General features: G+C 37.5%; 1 protein-coding gene across 9 annotated transcripts in view; it reads right to left on the bottom strand.

Moving 5' to 3' along the window:
* PTPRD (protein tyrosine phosphatase receptor type D) overlaps window positions 1-27,491 on the bottom strand; it is a 1,060,901-nt gene that overhangs the window by 45,706 nt on the left and 987,704 nt on the right. For all 9 annotated transcript variants that reach the window (XM_047699812.1, XM_047699814.1, XM_047699811.1 and 6 more), the window contains 3 exons: window positions 16,448-16,623; window positions 4,269-4,388; window positions 3,597-3,751 (listed from right to left, as the gene is read on the bottom strand). In XM_047699812.1, coding sequence (XP_047555768.1) covers window positions 3,597-3,751; window positions 4,269-4,388; window positions 16,448-16,623 — 451 coding nt within the window. The remainder of the gene's footprint in view (window positions 1-3,596; window positions 3,752-4,268; window positions 4,389-16,447; window positions 16,624-27,491) is intronic.

A 27,491-nucleotide genomic window follows, 5' to 3' on the forward strand; every position in this document is an offset into this window, starting at 1 on the left:
CAAAAACTCCAGCATGTGCACTCCTAATGCTGAGTTTATATGGTCTATATGAACTGACTGATATCTAGAGCTGGTCTTTCTTCCTAGATCTGTAGAACCATTCTTCTACGAATGTGGTAGACCCCAGCCTTCTCAACTTTCCAAGGTCTTGTCTGAGATTACCACTAGATTATCCTCCTAGCCCTTTCTTACTACTGACTGTAAGAATTTTTCTTCTTCATAGTAGCTCTTTTTAGTCCTGGCACATTTATCACTAGACAGGACTATTGGAGGAACGTGAATCTTCTCTTTTTCTGCCCCCTCTCCCTCTGTTTGGTCTAGTACCAGACTTCATTTAAAGCCTCTTCCATTCTCCCAGAATCTGTTTGGCAGAAGGCTTGGGTTTGAGTTTGTCACTACTTCTTCATAACAGAGGAAAAAAAAAAAAAATAAAGTCAAATCCATTACAGGAAAAAAAAATCACAACATGAAATACAGTATTTACTAAATTTCAGAGTATTTGTGTGATCATTTACAACATGATCATGATTACCAACACTGATAACCCTCTGTAACTTGTCTATTGTGGCTTTCTGTAAAGTTTCTGCCTGCTTAGAGATGAGTTCTAAACTGGCATTTCTTGGGTCCCACACAAGCAGTGGTTGTCTGCAGTGACTTTTCTCTGACACTCCATCAGAAAAATTGTGCTTTGAAGTTTTAACATATACTGTGTCCAAGTCAATATCAGAGCTCAATTTACACTCCATTTTCCCCTCATTTTTTTTCAAAGTCACTAACAAATTTCTTCTACCGATATACCTACTTTTCTGTTTAATACAAAGCTTTTCCAGAGCCTCAGGCACAGCACTTCCAAATGTCAACAGCTATTAGCACTGCACATTTATCTTTGTTTCCTTATTTCTCCAAAGTTGTCTGTATCTCTCAGAGGTGAGTCCAGGTGGCTTAACATAACATAGGGGTGTGGGTGTACATAAAAGTGTATGCATTTTCTCAAAATGAAGCATATAGCTACCTATCTTATCTCTGCTACTTGCCTGCAAACTTTTCTGGACCCAACTAAGTATCTAGCATATAGCCTTATACCTTGCTTATGATCAACAGAGGATAAACTGTGTCTTTAAATGATCAATCAGTCATTCGGTCAAGTTTCCCGGGTCCTCTACCTTAATTCACAGAATTGGGAAACACATTTTGAGAGAGGGAACATGCTATATTTCAAACTGTAATACAAATACAATGTTTTATGAAAACTTCCAAGTTAGGTTTCCTTAATTTTTGTTCGCATTTATATATGTCTCAATGTGTGTGTATGCGTTTGTGTATGTATCTCTGTATGTGTGTATCTGTGCAAACTGCCTTTTTGCCTTTAGGAATATGAGGGCAACCTTTCTTCAATGAGCCCAAACTTCTTGTTTCCCTATTCTGCAGCCAAAATTCACTTGAAAACATTTCCTGTGTGATCTTCATAATCAAGTTGAGCTGGTGGAGGAGGGGCATGTCACCAGGCACAATGACTCTTTGACATATTCAAAGAAGTATGTATAACAGAGTATGCAGACTGGTCAAACTAATGGCTGCTGAAATCAATAGGCAGGAGAATCAGAAATCTGCTGTCATGATGCAAAAGCATTAGCTCAAGTTAAGAAAAATAATTTTTAGTGTTTCAGAACCATGTAAAACAATGTAACATAGTGTCAGGTCCAGAAGAGCAAGTACTAGATTATAAAACATGAGCAGGACTATGTCTGGCTTCCTAGCTCTCAGTACTTACACCAAACCCTGTAACTTCACTTCTGCTCTCTTCTCTTGAACTGACATACCTTTAAGATCATCAAACAGAATAAAGCATGGGAGAGAACCTTGGAATTTATAAAATACTCTATAAATATAATGTGGTACAATTAGTTTTTGTTGGGAAAAAATTGCTGGGAAAGAGAAATAAGCATCTCCTTGTTCAAAACCTGCTAGGCCACTGTTTAAGAATTACCACTGTAGCATGGGTTAGTCAGGGGAGTTTTATTGCTTTTATTTTGATCTATGTTGTCCCCATCTTTTTGTAAAAACATTTCTAGGATCCAGGGTATTATGCTCAAGTATGATATGGGATATGAAAGAGCTATAGTATTAAGTGATGATAGAAATGGTTTGTGACAGATGCTTTCTTTTTTAATATACTTACCCACTGCAGTTTTACTTGTCTGTGCAGCAGAAAACCATATTCTCTCATGTTTGAAGTACCCAGTTTACAAAGAACTATTAGGGATTATATCAATTATACATTTATATAGTAACATACAGAATATGACCAGGTATCTTTAGTAATATGTTCGTGGTGATATTTGAGAGGAACTAAGGAACTGGTAAGAAATCAGTTAAATACTAAAAATGTATAAACACATATATAGTAGAATCCAAGTGGTGATATAAAGAATATTAGTCAGGGGACGCCTGGGTGGCTCAGTTGGTTAAGTGGCTGCCTTCGGCTCAGGTCATGATCCCAGCGTCCTGGGATCGAGTCTCACATCGGGCTCCTTGCTCAGCGGGGAGCCTGCTTCTCCCTCTGCCTCTGCCTACCACTCTGTCTGCCTGTGCTCATGCGCTCTCTCTCTCTAACAAATAAATAAATAAAATCTTTAAAAAAAAAAAGATTTAAAAAAAAAAGAATATTAGTCAGAATTAAGTAAAAAATAATAATAAATTATACAACACTTCAAAAGAAATACAGGCTCATTAACTCCTAATACATAAAATAAATTCTTCCAAAATATAGGTCTTTATATTAAGTAAATTTTAAAAACTCAAATTAGTATATTTTCTATGTGACTTGATAATACTTTATAGGAAGGTATCTTTAAGCAGTATGACACCCTCTCTGGGAGATTTTATACTTATAGTATCATTTTGTTCAAAATTTTCTTTCCTATACATAGTAAAAAGGTTTTTATCAGCCCAGGCCACAAGAACTTATCAAATAATTCATCTATCTATCTATCTATCTATCATCTTCTAAAGAATATTCCTCACATAGATGAAACTTGAACCAAACACGAGACTGATTCTTAATTCTTTTCTGTTTCATATAGTTATTACCATGAGCACATTTAATTTTGTGTTTACATATTTATTTATTTTTGCTCCAAAGAGAAAATAGCAAGGACCATAGTTGCTTATCATGTCCAGAGGGGCATATTCATCCATATCAAATCCTTTCTACCAATGTTAATATAGGCCTTGTTTGATTAAAAAACACCTGTTTTTTTTTTTTTTAAAGATTTTATTTATTTATTTGAAAGAAAGAACCAGCATGAGAGGGGAGGGGTCAGAGAGAAGCAGGCTCCCTGACGACCAGGGAGCCCGATGTGGGACTCCATCTGGGGACTCTAGGATCATAACCTAAGCTGAAGGCAGTTGCTTAACCAGCTGAGCCACCCAGGTACCCCCCAAAACACTTGCATTATTTATAAAGCAATCTACTATCCCAGAAATTGGGATAGTAGAAATTGGAAAGAGACTATCCAGTGAGGAACAATTTAGCTTTCTGTTTCCTCGTGGACCTTCTGACTGTGAGAAAAACAAATGCTTTCAGTGGTTCTTACCTGCAGTGCACAACCATGGGTCCTGCATCTGGAGGGTTACAGGTTTTGACTCTCCGTAAGAAAGCTAGGAAAGGCGTAGGGTGCTCTGGAACACCGTGATCAGGCCAGGCAGTGAACTGGAATTGTCTTACTTCTCTCTTCTCGCTTGACCCATTCTGTGAAGTAGGAAGACTGGGTAAAATTTTGTGTTCCTAGCCTCAGGTTGTAACGATGAGTAGCCACATGGAAGAGGTAACATGAAAACGTGCTGTCTTAATTCCTCCTCCTCCTACCCTATGACCTTTGGGAAGATGCACTCTTTGGAGCTATCAATGTCAAGCTCTTTGTAAACAAGTATTTGGTCAGGGAGATGAACATTCTTAGGTGAGAAGCATTACATTTTTCAGGTGTAACTATCAGGAGTACGCCTATTGTATTTTACGGTAAGAACTAGTTCTTCTTCATCTATTCTTCATTTGCCAAAACTTCCGTCCAGAGCAAGAGTTCCACATTTACTGAAAAATCGCTGGAGAAGGAGAAAAATTGCTGAGCAATAATGGAAGAATTATTTCATTCTTCACTGTTGCCAGTGGAATCAAGATTTAAGTAAAGTCTTAAGATATTTGATTTCTCAAAAGATGCTTTCTTTAAAAAATGAAAAGGGTAAAGGGAGGGAAAAAAATAAAGACAAACCTTGTAAAGTGCAAAAGTCCGCACACAGTACGTGGCCAACTCCACTGTATCTAGAAGCGTCACTTGGACCAGCCCATGGGTTTCTGTGCCTCTACTGGGCCAATACTGGTCACACTTCACCTAGAAGAAACAAGTGACACATTCAGGGCAGATGCTCATCAATTTCTCTATTAGCTTCACTTGGGGTTACTATTGAAGGAAAACAGCTTTTTTGCATTTCATTTTATGTTGATCTTTTTCTGGCATGCATTCTTGTTATCCCAATATATGTAAATCACTGCTCTGATGCCAATATAAACCACATTTTTCAAACTGGTAGGAATACTAAGTAGTAACAGATTCAATTTTCCTGGAGAAAAATAAATTGCAGATTGTTGCTGAGTAAAATAAGGAAAGAGGTATTTGAAACTTTAGAGCACTTGAAAAGAAAACACAAATTTGTTCTGGGATATATGTTATGAATTGCATCAGGAGGATTACACTCAGCCATTTAAACGATGTGGTGAGACAATTAGTGCTCATCATCAAGGTTTAAAAGGCATAAGCTAGTTCATCGTAAACTATCAAATTTCCAAATATACTTGTTTAAAGAAAAGTAGAAATAATTTGTGAATCTATCAAAGTATAATAAACAACATAACATTGTAAAAAATTCAAGATATATGGTATGTGTATCCAAGACAAATTAAATCAGTAATGTGCAAGGGAAAGAGAGCTGTGTGTTCTTTAAAACCGGTCTCAGAGAGTCATACACAAATGCGAAGTTTAAGTAATTTAAAATTCATTCATTTCAGATGAATAATCTACAATTTCTATGTGGAGTTGAACAAAAGTACATAAAAAGTATTCAAGCCAATTAGTTTAACATGCAAAAGAAAAATAATTCCAAGTCTGGAATACATTTCAAACTTACTATGTACCATGGATATTAAAAAGCGTAATAAAAAATGACAAACACAACACTTATTTTCTGGTAAGATCATAGATAATATATTTACCCTTTCTATCTCAGATTAAAAGAAGATAGGAGAAATTCTTAAATGAAATGCATTTCTCTAGATAAAGAAATGTAATACCATTTTATATTAGGAATCACACCTTGTAGTTGAAAGATTTGAAAGTCATAATCTCTGGATTTAAACAAAAGCAATGAGGCATTATTATCATAGACACTAGAATTTTTTGGTCCAGTGAATAGAATTGCCAGATAATTATTTGCTTTTATGTTGAATATAAATATTAGTAGCATTTGTGAATAATATTGTAATTTTCTCTTTCACAGACATAGCATCTGCTCCTCAAAGGACTCAGGCTCTTTCTATCTAGATCGTGGGCCTTCTGAAAAGATAGAGGTTTTATTCTCTATCCAATTTCCTAGACAACAAAAAGGAGAAAACCACTTTAATGCACATTTATTCAGTAAAGTGGAGATTGAATTTACAAGGTTTGACTCTTATGCCTTTATTTCAAGGTAAGACCACACAAACACATATTTTACAAAAAACAAAGAAGAGTGGTTCAAGTAAGATGGACAATTTGTGTCTTAATAGGATTTTTAAAACATATGTTTTCTAGAGGCATAATATATTCTTCTATGTTTATATTCTATGATATGTTCTACTTAAAGAATAGTAACAGAACGGAAAGACAATACTCTAAGGAGAATATTGATGTAGCATGACCCTGACTAAGCACTCTTATGTTTTCTGACCATCCATTAAAACCCAAGTTGTATGTGGCTGGAATTAGCAGAAGATACCACCTGAAAAGAGCCAACACTCCTTAAGTAGCCCTGATTCAGACTGAAAGAAAATCACAAAAATTATGCCAAAGGCTCTGATTTAAACCATAAAAAATAAATGTCAAGTTGATGTCACACTGCAAAGGACAAAAGTAACTTTGGAGACCTCTTACTGCAACATTTGAGAGGATGCCAGCAATGTGTTGAGCTAAAAAATGAAGAGAGAAACTCAACTCATTATTTAATAGTTTCAGCTGGATGGCAACCCTTTCAAATCAAAATCAGCAGATCAAATCCCACAGGGACAAATATCTTTATGGAAGACACAAAAACAGGAGGTTAACGCAATGTAATGATCTATAAGGTCAGTATGATGTACTGAACCAAATTCAATGCAATTATATTTTAGAGCTGGGAATTGATTATCATCAGACCTTTTGGTGAGATAAGACAAAGGACATAAAGGAAAGAACCGTAAGCCAGCTTTTATGTGACCTCTGGAAACGTCGTTTCATTATTTAGTGATTTTCCATCAACAATTCCACTCCATCCCTAAGACATAGCAAAAACTGAAGTTACACTAATTGTTCTCATACTTCAACTACTTGGACTCTGACTTCTTTAGGAAAAAGGAATATTGGAAAACATTCTTAAAGGAGGGAATGTTGTGAACATTTTTAGCTAAAAGAAGAAGAAAAGGAAGCTTTTGTACTCATTTGAAATAATGTACTCGAATTTTACTCTTTACCAGAAAGAAAAAAAAAAAAAAAAACAACCCACAAAAACAAACAAACAAAAACCCCGCTCTAAAATGTTTCAAACTCAACAACAAAAAACTGGGAGCAATTTTTTTCAAGCAAATATATTTAAACATTGTTGTTTTCTCTCAAGAAATATTTCACAAAGGGAGTTTATGAAAAATAAATATTTTGATGTATGTACACCTGCACACATAAGGTCTCAGCAACAGGGTTAGAAGCATTCCCCAGGCTTCTAGAACAGCTACAGCAATCCATTCTTCCCTTCATTAGTTAGTACCTGGGTACTCTTTTCTTTCCCTCATTCTCTGAGTAGCCCACATGCTTTCATCTGCTTTCTAAGGGCTACATTTAAAGAGCTAGGATTTACTGACATTCTTTTAAGCCCTTCATTTTTAGCCATACACTAAACAAATAATTTCTGATTTCAACATTAGAAAGCAATTGGGAACTGTAGTGAGTGAGGAGGCAAAACAAGGGCACAGGAGAAGAGTTAGACATGTTTTTACTTGGACGATAGCCCCTCCCTCCACCTTTTCTTCTTTTCCCCTGGGAGAAGATCTCAGAAGGTATTCCTAAAGAGAGTTACCAGTTTTAGGCTTTATGCACAGAGCCCAGGATAGGAGGCTCCCCTCTGAGCATCTAAGAATGAGAAGGCAGCAGCTCCTGAATGCAAATACCAATGCTTGCCTTTTCCTACCTGATTCTGAAGTGACTGACATCTTCAGGACTGATGCACAGAAGGCTGGATAGTCCAACTGGATAGCTGGTAAACTGCTTCTCTATTTTTAGGACCAAAGTCCAGCAGCCTTATCTGTTAAATGGGTATAATATCTCCAGAATGACAGGGCTAACATAAGGCTCAAAAACCATGCACTGAATCTCTAAACCCAATAAACATTCAATAGGCAACAGTTATTATTAATTCTCAGTTAGACTCTGTTCCCAATTTTTTATGATAGTTGTTATAAAAATGTAATCATTCTAAATGTGAACAAAAGAAACATGTTATTAATCCTCGTGGATATGTATTTTGGAGTGGCTAGGTGGAAGGCAAGATCTTAGCAACTATGGGGACACCACAGTGAAATGAGTTGCAGTCCTGCCCCCAACCCATCAGCTTTACTAACTAAATATAGAGGAATGCTTACACCTGCTGGTTCTTCAGATGCATAGTTGTGAGATTTCCAAATAACTCCCTTCCTTTTACCTGGATTTTAATCAGATGTGAGAAGAGAATGTTTTAGTGTCTGAGGGGAAAAAGGAGAGAGGCAGAACATGCCACCCAGGCTGTGGTTTAGAAACCTCACCCAGTAACTCAATCTGAGGCCTAACCTAAATAAGACAGGTCAGATTTCTGGCCAAATTTTGGGGAGATACTTATTTTTACTATTACAAAGTGATTACCCTTATGTGGTAGCTTCATTTCTTTGTAATTATGGAAAGAACAAGCTGACCATCACTTTGTACGCTATGGAATTAATTTATACTTCCTCTTTCATGGCAACCTATTAAAAGCAAGTTGATGGAATGATAAAGCTTGCCATTGGAAATACCATATAGGATTTACCCAGTAGGTCTGCAGACTGTGCTTGGGGGAAATGCTTACTTTCTAGTTCTATTTTTCACTTCCATATGGCTTATCTTGGAAGTGCATGGCACATCACAGACATTCAACAACTGGAAGCCAACTTTATAATCAACTATATTGTGATCTGTGTTGGCTTATTTTTAAATTGCCCCAAACTTTCTGAAAGCAAAACCTTCTCATTCCAATTTAAAAAAGACTCATTGAGCATGGCAGCACAGTGAAGCATCAGATAAACCAATATCTTTAAAGGATCCAGCACCCCTAACACAAAATCCACTTGTTATATGGTACTTGGAAAAGCTTGCCTAGGGCCAGATTATTTAGCCAAAGAAGGACTTAGAATAAACAATAAATGATAGATCGGAAAGCACAGCAGTTGCTCAAAATTACTGGAAATTAGTATCTACTATGTTTGGCCAGAGGAGCCGTTTATAAGGAGCAAATAGAAAGTATTCTAACATTAGATAATACAAGTCAAAGTTAGTCTTGGGAATATGGAAATGTTAATATACACTCATGAATACACAGTTAATAAGGGAGAATATAATAAAAGGAAGTTTCATGTAATTATTAGGATATATTTTAGTGGATGGATAAATTATATGCTGAACTGTTTGTTTCTATAGGTTATAATATCTCTCTTGGCAGTTTTAAAGACCAGCTTCAATACTTGATTATTCAAAATTAAGTATGGAGATCATCTCAATGATTCTATTGTCTTTCAGCGATAATGTTACTCTTTTCACTCAACTAACATTTGGCCATATCTATTTCTGAATGGCAAAAGGGTAATCTGGTTTATATATTCCCCTCTTCATTTTCTCTTTGTTGACACTACAAGGTGGAGATCAAGTACAATGGAATACCTGAAATGAGAGTAATATTAAACATTTGACTACAAATGCAGTAATAGCTTTTCATAAATAAAACCAGAAAGTCCAAAAATACTAGTCTCTAAATAAACAAAATTATTCATTATAAAACAGCTTATCTGTTTGAACACTTCAAAAAATTGCTATTTCCTTATTTCCTTTTGTTTGATGTGTGCGACAGACTAAATATTTGTGTCGGGCCTCACCAAATTTGTAGGCTGAAATTCAATCCCCAGGGTGATGGTATGAGGAGCTGGGGCCTTTGGAAAGAGATTAGGTCTAGGTTGGAGTCCTCATGAACAGGCTTCAAGCCTTCCAACAGAGACTCTAGAGACCTCCCTCCCGCCTACCACCATGTGGGGATACAAAAGGAAGACAGTTTTCTATGAATCAGGAAGTAGAGCCTCACCAGACACCTAATCTTCCAGCTTCTTGATCTTACACTTCTCAGTTTCCAGAATGTGAGAAGCAGATTTCTGTTGTTTATCAGCTACCCAACCTATGGCAATAGACTAGGACAATGTACCTACCAGAAGTTCATATAGAGACATGCACTAAACTTTTCTAATGACTTCCCCCATTAAATAATCAGTCATTATATCTCAAGTTTCTGGCCTGTCTTTGTAATCGGAGAAAACCTCTATGCAGTACCCCTTTCTCCTGGCAAAGCAGCACTTAAATGTTAGCTTTTCCCACACAGCGGTGGCCCTTAGAGTTCGCACCTCAGCCCCTATGACACCTGGCAGCAGCTGGGTGCTCTACACAGCCCCATGGTTACCTCGGTGTCTGCCTGGATCCGCTCAGTGACTGCCTGCCGCACTCCTGCATCACCCTTATTGAGCAGTAAGTTAGATGACTTAAAGTTTCAATGAAAAGAAAATTTCTGTATACCTGTAGTATCAATCCTTTTTAGCACTTTAACAACCAGTACAATTAGACTGGTGCATACCAGCTGAACCTCAACTTTGCCTGAATAGAGAGATTGACCCACAATTCTTAAAATTTTAGAAGTGACCTCACCAGCCTGGGAGTGCTATAAACACGAATGTGGACAATGAGAGGGGCTTTGCACAAAGTCTCCAAGAGTAAGATTGCACCTCTTCCTCCCAGTCCAGCACTTTCCTAGGCTATAGTGCCTCTAATTCACTTTTGCAGGAATGTTTGTTTTGGGCCAGAATCTGTAGGCTGCCATTCTAAATCGAGGGGATGGGGGCAGGGAGGAAGAAGGGAGAAAAATCCGAGAAGCTAACAAACTGAGAAATTGGTGGGATTCTTTTTCTTTTATCTGACATTGTGTCTGTTGAGAAGAGAAAACCAAGAGTGTGGAACTGGCTAGATAAGGACCCAAACATCCTTCAGGTTGCCAATAGGAGCATCATTCTTTTTGTTGCCAGTGTCCTATTTACATTAAGTATCCACCACTTTTCAAAAACAAGCCCATACATCAAGCAGGCTCCAAAGGCAGTGTTTGTGCTGCCATTTCTACAGTTGCTTAAGGAAAGAGCAGTTTCTGTTGCCCTAGATAGGCAGTGCCTTAGGCTGCAGTTTGAGAAATTAAATGTTCAAGGCCTTGGGCGCTTCCAGTTCTATTTGAAAAAGGACACAGACCTGGCATTTGGAAAGCATTTGCTCTCCATTAAACTTACCGAACCTTGACAAACCAGAGAGGCCAAGAATTAGTCTGCTGTTGGCCAAGGCTGGGCCTTCCAAAACCGATAACGACAATGAAAACAATAACACTGCCATTTATAATCTTCAACAGGATTCTGCCAACTTCTAACCCAAAAGGACCTCACAATCTGAAAAGAATCTCAAGATGTGTTTTACAGGAAAACAAGAAAACATTTTATCAGAATCTCCTTTGTCTAGAATTGTCCTCTTGGCCATGGAACCAAATGGGAACATGTTTCACCTTCCCCCTATATTGGGGGAAATATACAAACATGAGGTTCAAGGACAGAGGAGGACATCAGAGGTGGAGGGAGTGATCATTTAGTCAGAAGTGCTCCATCCATCAAATGTCAAGGCTTTGTATTCTAATTCCCTAAATTATTAATACAATGTTGTTAACACCATCCCAGTCCCTTAGGCCTTGATAGAGTCTAATGTCCATTCATTAGCACAAACAACAAAATTCAGTGGAGCAAGGAATTTCCCCTGCTATGACCTGAGATAAACAAAAATTGTGATGCCTGAAACATTTGACCTGCTCTAGCAATGGATACCATCAACTGGGTTGCATAAATTTTTATCTGGGAACAGAAAATGGGATTTAGATAATCTGGAAAGTGTAGAATTCCAGACTTCTAACCCTATTCTTACACCACTAATCAAGGTGGCCCACACTGAATGGCAGTTCAAATCATGTCCCCTTTGTTAAGGGTGAAAATTTCACTCCTTATCCTCAATATCTATAGCACTAATCATAGCAGGATATCACAATAATAGCACTTGAAGTGATTCAAATCCCACTATAAAGCTTGCAAGACAACAGAAGCAAAAGTGACCATCAACCGTGGGCAGTAAGTAAGGGTAAGCTGGTGAGGACAAGAGAAAGTCAGCTATCCCTTAACCTTGGGTAAGCTGTTTCAGCTTATCAAGGCTGCTGAAGAATTTGCTAAGCAAGAGGCTTATACATTCCCTGCATCTTGTATTCTTTAGGATGGGAAACAAAGTAGAAGAGGAATAGCCAAAAGCAAACAGATGAAGGGGGGCGGGGGAGAAGAAAAGGACAATCGCCCACTAAGTAATAAAGGTTCTTGGGCCAGGAGTCACCTTGGCAAATCCTATCTTGGAGCCTCCAATTGTTCAAGCAAGGCTGCCAACCATGTGTCCTAGTTGCCCACAAATAACACCCTTGGAGTGGAATTACTCTCCTCCAGAGCTTCATTTTTTCCAAACTTTTCTTCCTTCCATGTGGTTGCCCAAACCGATTCATGTGCTTACTGGCATGTTATGAAACATGGAAACAATTAGAGACCGCATTCTAGGGCACAAGAGAATGACTCGCTACAGAATCAATGAACTATGCAGAACTTGAGAGGATTTGGCAAAAAAGATGGAAATTGTAGAATAAGACCTACTAACAGTATCTCACGTCACTCACCACGTTCTACAAGGCTTTAAAGTGATCTGTGTGTTTTCAGGCAACGATTGTACTTTACTTTCAAAATCTGCAGTTTATAGCCTTATATTTTGTTTCTTTATATTTCCAAATGACACTCAGAGAATATTCAATGTACACATTCTCTCTTCAGGGTTTGAGAGCTGAAAGCACACTATACAAACAGTCTTCTAAGTTAAGTTTGGAATTCTTGCAAGGCCACATTTGGGGGGGATTATTTGAAAATTAAAGAACTTAAGTTTCCAAAAGACCAATTTGAGTCTTAAGTCATCACTCTTGGAAGGGCTTCTTTAGCCAATGAAATGTTAAGAAAGGTCAGTTTTTAACAAAAGGCTAGTGAAACTTCTAATACATGCTAATGAACCCAAGAGCCTTTTGTGCCCAGTTCTCTGTTCTAACTTGGCAAAGGTTTAAGCACTGCTACTTTGTCATCCAAAGGCCTGAGTAAGAGGCAAAGCACAATGCTAGAAAACACAGGACATGGGTAGTAAGGAGGCAATTCCCTAGCACTGTCAAGTAAATAAGAGGATGGGGAGGGGTAATGCAAAACCAAATCAAAAGGAAACATTGTGTCAAGAATATATTATCTTTAGTGACAATTACTACTACATGTAATTCAGGTGATATTACTATTTTTATATTGCATTGTTTGAAGATTATGGTTGCAGTGGAAGCCACAGCCAGAAGTCCTGTGGTCCATGTGCCGACTGATTAACGATTCCCTGCATCAGTGTCTCGATTCTGCAGATTCTGTCCTGGGGAAGGCAAGGGCAAAAGAAGCCCATGTTCTGAGCTCTGTTTGATCACAGTACATGGGTGTTACACTGGAAACGGTGAGCAGAATTCACCATGAGCAGTGACTGTGAGGCTGGTCAGGATTCACCAGCACCCACAGAGAACAAACACATTGCATTTGGGAATAAAACCTGAACTATTTGAGAGCAGCTTTAGGGGAAGCTGATGTTGTTCTGGTACATCCTCCTAGTTCTCTGTCTCAACAAAACACTAACAGCTGAGATTCACTGAGGTGACTTGTCATATTCCTTACCTTGGTTAATGCCACAATAATTCTTCTATGTAATTTAAAAAGAGCAAATGAGACTTTCGGGGATCCCGGTAATGTGTTTATTGTCACACAGCTAGTAAGCACTATGGCTGGGATCTAAACCCAAACATTTGACTTCAAGGCACCCCTCCTTAGGACTGTGTCACATAATTCCCTTCTCTCTGATGGTGGTATCCCTAGACAGTCTTGTGAAATATAATTTATCTTCTCTTTCCTTTCCTCTTCTTCTCTCTTCCCCATCCCAAATCACCAGTCAACATGTACTCCTGCATAAAAGTATTCTACAGTACACAGAAGTGTTTACACACATATGCACATATACTTTTTTTTTTCCCATATACCAAGGTGTGGGGTGAATATTATTTCAAGAACCTGAGTGAGCCTTCTTCCAAATGATGAAATTTCAGGCTTCAGCCCTTGGAGAGGTGATTTGTTTCAACTGCCTAGACCATCTCCCTTTTTGAGGGAGACTACAAGCAGTGCCTAAATAAAGCCAGACTAATTCAATCATCTGCTTTGAAGTTGGCTACTCAGAAGTGAAAATTCATAGAGTTCCCAGATCAGCCTGCATAACCCACAGAGTTCCTATAGTATAAAGCTATATATTTCTGTAACAATTAACCACTATTTTGAGAAACTCAATCCAAGGTCTTAGTTGCAAATCCAGGAATGCTTTCCCCTTTCTTCTGAGACTTTAGGAGAAATAGCAACTGGATAGGGAAAAAGTGAGGTGGGAGGAAATGAGGGAGAAGATGCAAAAGCAGATGAGGTAGTTTGGGGCACCAGAACTTTGCTAGATTTCTCAGTTGCATTTGGTCATTTATTCTCAAGCATTCTAGACTGGTGAACAAGGGGCTTTGGGTCAGGGCTCATTTGTATGGTCAGATTGAGGATGTTGAGACTCCTCCGTGTTGGCTTATGCAGATCATCACAAATTTGGGTACAGAGTGAACCACCACAGAATAAAAATCACAAGACAGCATTTTAATTGGGCTCCTTAGGCCATTTAACAAAGGAGAAAGCTAACTTGCAGGAGCAAAGAGTAATTAATGAAGGGAGCAAACAGAGGTTCATTTAGTAACTTCAAAATAAGTTCCTCTGTCTGAGGTGGGGGGAAAAAAAAAGGTAGCCTGCAACATAAAGATAAACTGTAGGTATTTAAGTCACAACGCCTTCCGCCAAGAACTGCTCATTACCATCAGATGTTGCGGTGGCAGTGGGGCCAGTTAGAACTAACTTTATTATTAGAAGCAATTAGGGAGAAAAGGGGCAGAATTTCATTTGGTTATTTCAAAACAAGTTTCTGTGCATGGTTTAATGAAGGCCTGCAGTGTCAAGATAAAATGTGTGTTTTACTGAAAACAGCTTTTGCAAATGACTGCTTGTTACCAGCGGTATCTCCAGGCAGAGCAGGCTGGGTAGGGTGGATTTACATGCGTGCTGTAATATAATAGTTCAGCTGTCTCAGCTTCACCCAAGTGTTAACAGGCAATATGGCCTGATGGTTAGGCACATGTGTTCTGGAGCCAGACTGTCGGTCTTCAAATCCTCACTCTGACCTTGATAGCTGAATGACGTTAAGTGACCTTCTGGGATGTTCTAGGCTTAGTTGGCTCATAGGTAAACTGGAGATCTTTGTAGTGTGTATCTCACAGGACTGAGATATCAATGTGTCTAATATGTGTTAGATGTTGCATCATGAAGAGCTATATTCACGAAACAGTTGGGTAGGGATTGTTTTTATAGGACTTGCTATATAGGGGTTACCCTGAGTAAAGATCAATATTGGATCCATTTGCATCTTTTTAATGGGGTTTTCATGTAAAAAATGACAATGACATTTGTCTTCACAGTTTTCACCTAAACTCCTTTCAGACAATATTTCAGTATTTCTATACAAGTCACATGTTATAAAGAGATTTGATTGCTTTTTGGGTTTGGTAAACCAGTGGTGTACCACATACATTACTTCCACTTTTAGGACTTTTTATTTTTTCCTGAGCATAGCCTTCAACTCTTCCCTCATCTGCAAGCCTGGACTAAAAGAAACTGCTATGTATCCAGCTTAGGAGACCATTTAAAAAACTCAACTGTCACACAACAAATGGGGAGTTGCGCTTTGGCTTCCTTCTAAATATCTTTTTGAGGCTACTGTGACCACAGTAAAAGAAATCGCTCACCAGTGGTTTCAAAACTCTGCCCCAACTGCCCTACTCTTCAGTGAGAGTATGTGCTGCCTTCAGTGATTTTTCAGAGATTCCTTCATTAAATTCTCAAGGTTAAAGACTGATTTTTATCAGATGGCTACAATATTTACATATTCACTTGGGAATATGGCACACTGCTTACCCATTATGTTTTAGTTCTGCAAATCAATAACATTTAACTAATGTGCCATGCACATAATATTGGACCAGTATGATGAATAAAACCCCCTTCTTAGACCTTAAGGAGCAATGACTATTATTAAAATCTATTCATTTTGGAGAAGGCTAAAGTAGCAAAATGCCCTCTACACATTTAAGTGTTTTCTCAGCTGTGTATTAACCCATATCATTTTTCTGGCTGCCCTAACTTAAGTTATGCTAATTTGAATAATTTATATAAGAACCTCTTTCATAGAATTTTAGACTTTACCCTACAGATTACGAGAAAGAAAAAGTTAAAAATACTGACAAGTATATATTGTTGGGATTCTCCCCCAAAGTCTGTGTGTTCTTGTTCAGTGTGAGTTTTCAAAAGAGGTTCAGGTGAATATTTATTTTCTCTAACCAAACTGTCTACTTTTTTGAGTACTTTTTTTTTTTTTTTTTTTTTTTTTTTGGCAATCACATTGTAATGAGAGAATTTCTTCTTAAAAGACTCAGTGTTAAAGAATGGTTTCATCAGAGCTTTTGATACCCATTCAGAGTTGTTTCTGTTAGAAAGTCAGAGCTTAGGGAAGGGTAGATTCTTAAAAGAATAAAATATGCAACATAAGGACTACCTGAGGAAAGATGTGAAGAAGGAGAAGGTAGATATTCTTACCCTGGATCGTTCTTCTAGTTTTGTCATCATCACAACTGTTGCACTCCGTTGCTCCCATATCATCCTCCAAAAGTCCCCAAATGTTTCGGGGAGAGATCCCTGTGTTGCAATATAAGCATTCTGTTTCCTATACCCATCTATGTAATTGGCATTCACATAGTCACTTCCTGGGATGCCTGTAAAACAAGAAGTGTTATTCCATAAGGTGAACCTCTCATGAGAAAAAAACAGCCTGGGATCTGGTGTGAGGGCAATGTTATATCACTGTTCTGCACTATGCTAGAGGAATCAAGGGTTAATAGCAGAGCCGTGGTCTAGAGGTCAAAACAGGCAATAACCACATTAACAAACAAGTATATAATTACAATGTGTCTTAAGCAAGATAAAGTCTCATTGGGACTATCACATTAAAGAAATAGGTGGTCCAAGCATTGGATCTCTGTAATATGACAAGGTAGATACCAAAGAAAGAAAACCACAACTGATTATCCATACAGTGCTATTTTTCTCACACACTGTCTATTTTCTCCACTGCATCAGTAAAATACAGCATGCAAAGGAGGAGAGAAATTTATCTGGTCACATTCCTCACCCATGCTATACCACATTGCCAGACAGAAATGAAATAAAATAATGCCCGAGTCTGAAAATGCAGTGTAGGTTAGAGCATGTGTAACAGTGAGAAATTCTGCACAAATTTAGCTAACAGGGAACTCATTTGTAAACTCATTTAATCCTTAAAACAACTCTATGAAATATATCCTGTCAGGATCTTCCTTTAACAAAGGAGAAAACTGAGGTGCATAGAGATGAAAGCTCTTGCTCTGACTGGTGGAGTCTGGTTTAATGATAGTCCGTCTGTCTGCTACAACTGTCTTAGTCTCCACAGAGATCGCTTCTTGTTTAAACCTCACAGTACTGTTGTACTATGTGCACCTTTCTTGGATTATGACGATTGCCTCTTAATTGCTTATCCCGCTCTACTTTTGTCCTTTGCAGTCTGCTCTTCATCTAGCATGAGAGCAATTTCTAAGAAAATATTTCAGACACTATAACTTCTTTCCTTCAAACCCAACAATGGGCTTCCCTTTTACTTCCAAAAAAACTGAAACTCTCAACTATAGTTACAAAGCTCCACACTTTTCCAAACACATCTTGTTCTACTCATCTCCTTGCCTTCTAAACTCCAGATGCTGGTCTAGCTTCTATTGGTAGGAAACACTGCTCTCCTACCTCAGTGCCATCCGCCACCTTAGAACACACTATCTCCTTCCTGTTGTAAAACCCTCCACCAATATCTCAGAAACCCTGCCTTTGATTCTCTTGGAGCCCAGAACTTCCTTGACAACTCTTTATATTATTTACTACACATGGTTATTTTCTGTTTTGACCTCTAGACTGGGTCTCAGTTATTAACCCTTGCTATCTCCAAGGACAAAAATAAATTTGCCCCAGTTCTGACATCTAATAAGTAGCAGAACCTGAATTTGATGCTGGTGTTCTGATTGAAAGTCTAATTCAGTGTGACACCTTTAAGAGGAATATAGATAAATTTGAGCTTCTTCCAAGGAGAGTGACCAGAGAGGTTAAGGAAATCAAAGAATACATGATACAGCCTGGCAGATGAAAATGTAGGGATTGGGGATGACAGCTGCCTGTGAGGATCTGAAGAGAGGGTTAGGTTTACTCTATTGAGATCCAAATTTTTCAATTCTGAACGATGTTACTACAGACAGAAGAATTTCATCTCCAATATAATAAAGCATTTTCAAATTGTCAGAATCAAAAAGGGAATAGATTTTCTTGGGATGAAAGGAGTTGCCTATCCCCGGAAGGGAACAAACACTTTACATGGGTACTGGCAAGATACGAGAGGTAGAACTAGAACCTGTATGTGGCCTCTTCTTGCCCTGGGAAAAATATGAGTCCTGGAGCTATGAGAAAAAAAAAAAAAAAAAAAGGAATATTTTCTTTATAATGGAACATATGTTCCCAAGCTAAAATTGTTATATTTCACTGATTGCCACTTGCAATTACTTTGACTGCTTTTCTGATTCCACTTGTAAAACTGATCCTCTCAAAAAAGTAATGAAAGTCAGATGGGAACTACTGGGCTCCGAGATAAACACATGGATATGGAATACCACCAGCATTAGTGAAAGCCTTTTGAGTAAAAACCTAAATGCACGGTTGGTTGTAACAGTATTCATCTATTACAGCTACTCAAGAAGCAGTTGGAGGTTCTGGCAGCACTTTGTTGATAAAGATCCTATTCTTCCAGACACCAAATTACTGTAGATTCAAAAGACAGTTTAAATAAAGTCCTCAGGTTACAGCCATTGGGAAGCACACACAACCTCATGTCCATAGAATTTGGTTCTGAGCCAACAATGAATCTATTTTTAATACAGGAAAAGCCCACTTTCAAAATTTTAATTTAATAGTTAACAACATTAAAAAATTGATTTAAAAAAAGGGTTCTGGCTAAAGGCATCCCTCAGCTACCAATATACAGAAAAGTTTTTTCCATGTACATTTAAAACAGAGAAATCTGGGTTAATGACTTAGAAAATCCATCAGCTTGGCATTGTGCCATTTCCCCCTTATGAAGGATAATGATTATATCTGAATAATGTGTCAGAGAACAGAGGAGATGGACTGGAGACTAGATCCAAAAGAAGGGAATCAGCCCTGCCCAACATTCTTATGTAAAATTTAATCATTTATTATGTAATGAATTGTTTTTTGACATAGTGCTTAAGTTTGCATAATAAATTATGATTTTTTTTTTTTAGGGGTGGGGGGAAGTTGTGGGGGTGGGTTGCTACTCAATAATACTTGTCCTTCCCAGGGATGAAAATACAAAAAAATCTGCCTGAAAAATACTAGGCACTTGGGATCTGTACTATATCACCAAATGCTTTAAGAATTTGGGACCTGATATTTTGAAAAGCAAGTTAAGAAGAAAAATTTCAGTACCTAGTGGAGTTAATTATTAGGCTAATGTTTACACCTTGAAGATAATGCTGAGGCTCCTTTTCTATTTTGACACTCACATGAGTGAAGGCCTCCTTCCAGGAAATCCCTTTATATACTCCAGCAAAAAGACATTCCAGGTAAGTTTTCTCCCATACAACCTTTACAAGATGGGGAAGTGAGAGATGACTACGTATCTGTAGCTCTAAGATCTAATGCATCTGCATTTCATACAACCCAAGCAACAAACTGTGTAGAAAGACGAATATGAAAAGATTTTAGGAAGGGTGGTGGTTTGGCCTTTTAAAAACATTCACCGCAGATTGGGAACTAAAGTTGAACAGAAGTGTGTTTCAAGTAGATGAGATCTTAGTTTTCGCTGTACCATATTTAGAAAGATTTTTCAACCAGTCTTGTGAGAAAAACAACATGGTGACTTTCCAAGTGTTTTGGTGCCATGAAATGTTCCTTCAATAGCTCGTGATTGTAATGTTTCTGCTGGCAGGCTGAATCTAGAAAACCCTTTCACTTTTTGGGGGGTGACCTCCCCCAAGTAATGTATATTTGTTTATTTAATTTTCAATTCCTTGCCTTATCCAGAAGATGATTTGCATCTGCTAATGCAACACTAATCAGAGTGCACTACTAATCCAAGAGAAGTGTGTGAGAATTAATTGAATTTCTCTGGGGCTATGATGGATGGAAATCTTTGTTAAGTTAACATGAAGTACTGAAAGTATATAGAATTAATATAAATTAGCTGATTGCTTTTAATTTTTAGAGTCAAGGAGACCTTTGTCCAACACTATGATAATAATGGTGCTAGTTGCTTTCTTTCTTCCTTTTTTTTTTTTTTTTTTTTTTTTTTGGTGGGGATGCCTATTAAAACAATGAAAGCATAACAAACATGTCTGCCTTTAGCTCACCATAAGCAAATATCTTAGGTCTGGCCCTGCTGTAGGAATTGTCTCCCTTGGAGTCAGTTGGTCTTAATGTCTTTATTCAAGAATAGCTTACTACCTTTATAAAAGTAAGTTTCATGATTTCCCATGTATTACTTCATGTGTACTCTTCCCTTACCAATAGTCATGTAAAAAGGTCCAAGACCCATAATTATCACTCTAATCATATAAGTGAGAAAGGGGCTGAGGCTAGATCTTGAATTCATCTTATACCTCTATGTCCCTTTTCTGTGTTATAGCATGTTTCATCAGGTAATGGACTGTTCTTTCTTGTGGTGCTGCAAATATTACTTACATGCTTATACTGGGTTTTGTGTTTGGGGCAAAGAAAACTTGGAGCTATAAAACACAAGTCTGTAAGAACAACACAGATTGTGATGAGATGAATGGTGGTAGAGCTGAGCTTCTATGTCCTTCATGCATAGCAAGACACCGCAACAATTACTTAAACAGAATTAGGACAGTTTTAGGTTCTCATTTCATTTGCTGGGAATTGCTGGTTATAATTTTCAGTGGAAAGTAAGTCTAGGCACAGACTTTGGGCTCTGCTGTTCTTTTAATTGTTTGCAAAGCTTTGGAAAAGTATCATGAATTCAATGTGCAAGGACAATGCCATTTTTCTTCACCTAAGCACAGGATTAATAGAATAGGGCTTCATGACATTGGTCCCACATGTGTTTGAATCTTAACAGAAAGAGAGGAATCCTTGGAAAGATGAAGCTACTCTGAAAGAATATTTGTGATGAATAGACAATTCTTCATGCTGAAGACATGACATAGAAGACATAGACAATTCATGCTTTAAAACCTTGGAAGCATGTTAAACTGTCAGTGAATACATGATCTGAACTGTTTCATCATGACTGGGTTAAAATATTTTTTTTATTCCTGTTAACTTGAGGAGGACTAATTGGGTCATATGGGCCTATTAAAACAAAAAATAAATAAATAAGGGGTGCCTAGGTGGTTCAGTTGGTTAAGCATCTGACTCTTGATTTCATGTAAGGTTGTGATCTCAGGGGTGTGAAATCGAGCCCCATATTGGGCTCTGGGCTGGATATGGAGCGTGCTTAAGATATTCTCTCTCTCCCTCTCCTTCTGTCCCCACTTAAAAAAACAAAACAAAACAAAAACACAAACACACAAAAAACCCAAATTGCCTTGCTCTCAATTTTTCCAGTCAGGAGATAATTTGTTTCGAAAAGACTTCTCTTGTTGAGGGGTGTTCATAATTATAAAAGTTTCATAATAAGGCCTTATGCCCTAATATTAAATGAAAAAGCAAGACCCCAAATAGTACAGGAATTATTTTATTAATGTGAAATTAAGTAATTATAACAGATACGTGGGTACTTCTGTATCACTCCATTCTGTAGGAAGAGGCGCAATGTGCCTTTTAAAGACTTGAAAGAATACTAAGCACTTGCTAAAAATTTAGAGAAATTGGCCAGGAACCCGGGACTTCTATCTAGGGATGCCGGTAGTTTGCTCTTTGACATTTGGGCAGTTGTTCAACTTGTCCAGACCTCTGATTGCTTATCTGCTAAACAAGGTGTGTTGGACAAATTGATTCCCTCGAGTCCTTTTGAGTTCTAAAATAAGATGTCTCTCTGTGGTATTCTTAACCTTCTTGGATTCAGAAATCTCTGTGAAGTTATTTTAAGATAGAGGCTTTTGTCTCTCAGATTAGGCAGGAACATGCTCTGATGCTCTTTCAAGCTGATTCCTATTGCTTCTATCTCTTCTGTGCTGAGATGAGGTTTTTTGGTGTGACTGATACTTCAATTCTTGATTAGAACAGGGTGGGGTACAAAGCACACAAATTCAAAAACAAGGTGAAGGTGGTGGTGGGACTAGACTGGTAGGTAATCTATTCATGGAAAGGAGCTGTCCCTGGATTGTGGAGGTGAGAATGAAGAAGAGGCAGCATTATAGGGAAGGCAGAGTCCCTTCCCTGCTCCAGCAGACACACAGCAACTGTACCACAGAGCTGGAGATGGACCTTCAGCTGAGTGGTTGACTCTGTCCTGACCCACAGCATGGTACCAAAACCCAGATAGTCTTATTTCTTTTCACTACTACAAATCCTTAGTAGGGAAAAAAAAAAAACCAAAAAACACTTTTTTGGTAAATCAGTTTATTCCCTGTTGTGAAACTGGGCATTCAAGACCCAATGGAGCACAAAAGCTACCTTTTACTTAGTAAATAATGTCTCCGCCAGTTCAACATCCACACCTACACACCATCCCTAACAACAGTGAATTGATTAAGACCAAGATTACAGTTTTTAGACCCACAATGCAGAAAAAATGTTAACTTTATTGCTGACACTGGCAAAACAAAAGAAAACAGAAAAATGAAATCCAATAATACTTTACTAGTAAATTTATTTAATTTCAGATGACACAGGCCTTGTTTTGCCTTCACTTGTACCATGACAGCCACCCACAGCCACACCTGAACTAGCAAAATGAATGATGCTCTTGGCAATCCAGCAAAGAAAAGCCAATGCTTCTTGCAAAGGTACAGTGTATTATCTGACTCAGTGTCCCCAGAGGTACCACGCATTAGCAAACTGCCTTCCATGCTTCTACAGTGCATAGGAGAATTATTTTACAAGCATGCCATGTTCTGTGGGCTCCTCCTGACAATGAGTTAATGGGAGAATGGGTAATTTGGAAAGAGTTTGTGAAGCCAGGCTCCATCCGCTCAAGGTTCTGAGTCATCTTCCCCTTCATTTTCTGTTCCCCAGTACTGCTAATGCTGAAGAGGCTGGGTTATGAGAGCAGTCACAGAGGAGGATGAGGGTGATTGAATTGTCATTGAATGCATTCCAAGGTTAGCTACGCATGTTGGGAATCATCAGTACCTGTGATGGAGGGGACTCATTTCTAATTAGGGAGCACTCTGCCCTGAAATAAAGCAAAGCTTGGACCAGTATAGCATCACAAAGTTTTGGTCAATTATATTTATATTAATAAGGATGAAATTATTATATTGCTTTATTTAACATAGTCTGAATCAAAGCTGAATATGGCAAAAGGAGCTCCGTCTGTAGGAAACTTGCAGAGCCCCAGTTTCCTCACAGATCCTAAAATATGAGCAGCATTTTCATTATGTCCTTACCCAACACCCTGTGAAAATCTAATGACTCAATGCATTTGAAACTTCTAAAATACCAGTGGATTTGAAACATCTAAAATACCAGTTATTCTGGGCGCCTGGGTGGCTCAGTGGGTTAAGCCGCTGCCTTCGGCTCAGGTCATGATCTCAGGGTCCTGGGATCGGGTCCCGCATCGGGCTCTCTGCTCAGCAGGGAGCCTGCTTCCCTCTCTCCCTCTCTCTGTCTCTGCCTGCCTTTCTGTCTACTTGTGATCTCTCTCTGTCAAATAAATAAATAAATAAAATATTTAAAAAAAAAATAAAATACCAGTTATTCTTATGATCAGTATAATAAACAGTAATGAAATAAGACTACTTCTTCCTAAATACTCTACTGATGAAAAGCTATTCCACATCTGGAAGGGTCCTTTCCATTTTCTATTAAAAAAAAAATAATGGAGAGGATAAAAATAATTGTTTTATGACTTCCCAGCAATATACAACCTGTGATTATATTTTAACAACAGAACCACAGCCCAGATGATGTAGGTTTCTCTACAGCCTGAGCAATGAAGTGTAGATTCATTAGCATAATCTTCTGAGCTGTACAATAAAAATGGAAAAAAAAATTCCCAATAACTAAACTAAAGACAATGGAGAGAAAAATAAACTTATGGACCTTTTTGATTTTACTTTTTGATTGACTTCCTGAAAACAGAGTAAAGAAGAAAAGCAACACAGCTAGCCATCCCTCAACTTTTTTTTTTTTTTTCTCTTTTCCAGATAAGAAGCACAAGGACAGGCTGAGGTAGGAACTAGGGAGTAACTGATCTCCTCTCCACACCACTTGCTTGGCTACACACAAGACAAAGATGTCATTTAAATAGCTCTCATTAGTCTTTAGGCAGATTGCAAGCTCCTTGTGAATTTGCTCCAAGTTTCCAAAGGGTAAGTCCTCTCTAGCTCCCTACTTAAGATAAATTAAGCTATAAAAATGTGTGCCCTGCTCCTCAAAAAGAATGTTTTTATTAAAAAAATAAAATAAAAATACCACCCTGAAATAGGATTAAATTTTGTCATGCCTGTAAACAATTAACTTGAGAAGTGAAGGACTTGAAATATTAAAAAAAAAAAAAAAAAAAAAAAAAAAAAACACAACTGTTAAATCAATGACTGATGTTCTGAGCAACCTGACGAAAATAAACTCAACCAATAGTTGGATGAGATTTAGACCAGTTTTTCTTTTTGTTTTTTCTTAGATAGGACATAGAGTCTAACAAAATTCCTTTGCTAATTTAAATAGAATTTCAGGAGCAAAATAAAACAAACAGCAGGTGCCCACAAATTAGTCATTAGTGTCTGGAGGAAGGGAGGAGAAGAGAGGGGAAAGAGGAAAGGAGAGGGAGAGAGAGAGACTGGGAAAGTACAGGAACCAAGAGGGAGCGAAAAGAATTATATTTATTGAACTGATGTGAGAAATAGCACATGGCAGCTATTAAAGGGATTTGTTGCTCAGAAAAATAATTTAAATTCTTTGAAGTTAGAGTTTCATATGGAACATTTATACTTATAATAATATAATTCACATTTTATTAGAAAATGTTGGGCAGATTGTATTAACTTATTTCCCTGTGGGTTTTTTTTTTGTTTGTTTGTTTGTTTGTTTTGTTTTTACTTACTGAAAAAAATATCAGGTGATTCTAGAAAAAAGCAGTTAACTCACAGCACAGGAATGATGTGAATGGAACAATACGTTATCACGTGCTGACAGCTGTGTTAAACGCATCAGTAACCACTGAACAGTGCAGTAAAGAAGCCAAGGCGCGACTTAAATGGCAAGCACTAGTGTGGTAGTAAAAGCTGAATCAACAATACGGGGGAATACCAGTAGTTTCTTCTCTTTACTTCTTAAAAAATATTATTTATCTTAGGGGCAGTGATTCCCTGGGAGTCACTTTCTCATTTGAAAGGTGCTAAATTGCCCATCTCATAAACAATCGAGTTGTTGTAACATCAGCTGTATTATTTACAGTTGGATTTTTTTTTTGAATTGCTCATATTATGTAAATCAAACAGATGATGTATTTTGTATTTCCATTTAAACGAACATATCCTCCCCCTGCTGAAATCTGTAACGTTATGATGGGTCTGGTTTCCATTTATCAAGCACCAATATACATATTTTTTTTCTTCACAGAGTACTCCAACTATATGCAGTTTTCTCATTTGGGTATTATTAGTTTTTCCATAGATCATATACAGAAGAAATCCCATCTGAGGACAAAAGGACATATTGATAGTAATAATAGAATTCATAAGAACGCCACTGATAATTTCCATAGTTTCTGATATTTATTGGGTATTTTCTTTGTGCAAGACACTCTCCCAAAGCCTCATATGTATTAATTCAGTAAACTGTTGTAATCGTTCTAGAAAGTAGGTGCTATTTTTAATCCTATGGCACAGATGAGGAAACTGAGGCAAAAAAATCTTCAGAAGCAAGAAAAGTCTAGGATGATTTAAGAGGAAAGTTCTTGAGAAGTGTATGGGCCCTTGCCAGGATGTATCCATTAAAGAGAAAAAGTGAATACACATATTTATGCTTTGAACTTTAATATAGTACCCCCAAACCAGGAACAATTTCACAATGCTTCTCTTATTAAATTAATAAGCACTAGTGTCACAGAGTGCATGTGACACAATATGGGCTATTCTTTATCATTTCTCTTTTAAGATTTTATTTACTTATTTATTTATTGAGAGAGAGAGAGCACAGGTGTGGGATGAAGAGAGGGGTAGAGGGAAAGAGAATGTCAAGCAGACTTCCTTCTGAGTGCAGAGCTGGCCTCCAGCGTGACTCAGTCTCACAACCCTGAGATCACAACCTGGGCCGAAATCAACAGTCAGATACTTAAATAACTGAGCCAGCCAGGGACTCCTATGCTTTGTCATTTGTAACTCTTTCATAGATAAAACCATTTAAATCTGGCTTGGTAGAAGAGACACACATAGGCTAATGGTTTTCTTTGGCGTAAACCCTCTAGCTTAAAGGTGGGTTTTTTGTTTGTTTCTTTGTTTTAGAATAACGAATCTCTTAATGTCCAAGATTCAATAATTATCTAATAAATATTGCTCAGTGTTTATTGATTTCTAGATTTAGAATCAACTTTCAGAATTTTAGGTGGAGCAGGAAAGGTCTTACACAGCCTCATTCCTCTCTCTTAACAGAACAAAACACGCCAAGTCAGAGGTTTTTAAATTGACAAATGGGCTTACAAAAAACTTCTGTGTCCTTGAACTCTCTGAAATTAGTGTACAAATAAATTGGGTAAGTGCCTTTTGTTTTCAAGTGGGGTTTAAAATGCTTGTCAGATTCTAAAAAGGATCTAGCTTCCTCAAAGTGTTAATTTTAACTTAGAGTTTAGTTTCAAGTCTTTGGTCTTCTTATTCAATGTTCTTCTTAACAGAACTTTAAAAATAATACTAAGCAAACAAAAAATCCACCTGAAAGCATTTATATGTCATTTATTCTTTGGAAAACTTCACTTTGACTAGAGTCTAAGAACACAGTTGAAGACTTCTAGTTCTCAGATTTCTGACATGAGTGTTTGAAAATGTATATTTCAAAATTCCTAGACAGTCTCCCCAGCCAAGAACCCATCATTTTTTGAATTAGGTATGACATATATAGGCACAGTCATTATAATTCAAAAGCTGCTATAGTTCTGAGTGGCCAGTTCGAGAGAATTGCAATCTTGAGTCTGACTGACTTGTATTAGAATTTTGGCTCTGCCACTAACTACTAGCTACTAATTAAAAACAAGTCACTTGAATTTTAAAAGTTTAACAGTACTAGATTTTGAGGTCATTCTGAACATTATAGATAAAATCCATCCATGAATTCATATATGATATAAAATCTATGACATGATACCCAACACACCATAGGTACCCAGATAATTATATCTATTCTAACTTCTTGACTTTCTTGTTGACATAAAAAG

This window comes from Lutra lutra, chromosome 13 (assembly GCF_902655055.1).
Source record: "Lutra lutra chromosome 13, mLutLut1.2, whole genome shotgun sequence".
Lineage (NCBI taxonomy): Eukaryota > Metazoa > Chordata > Mammalia > Carnivora > Mustelidae > Lutra > Lutra lutra.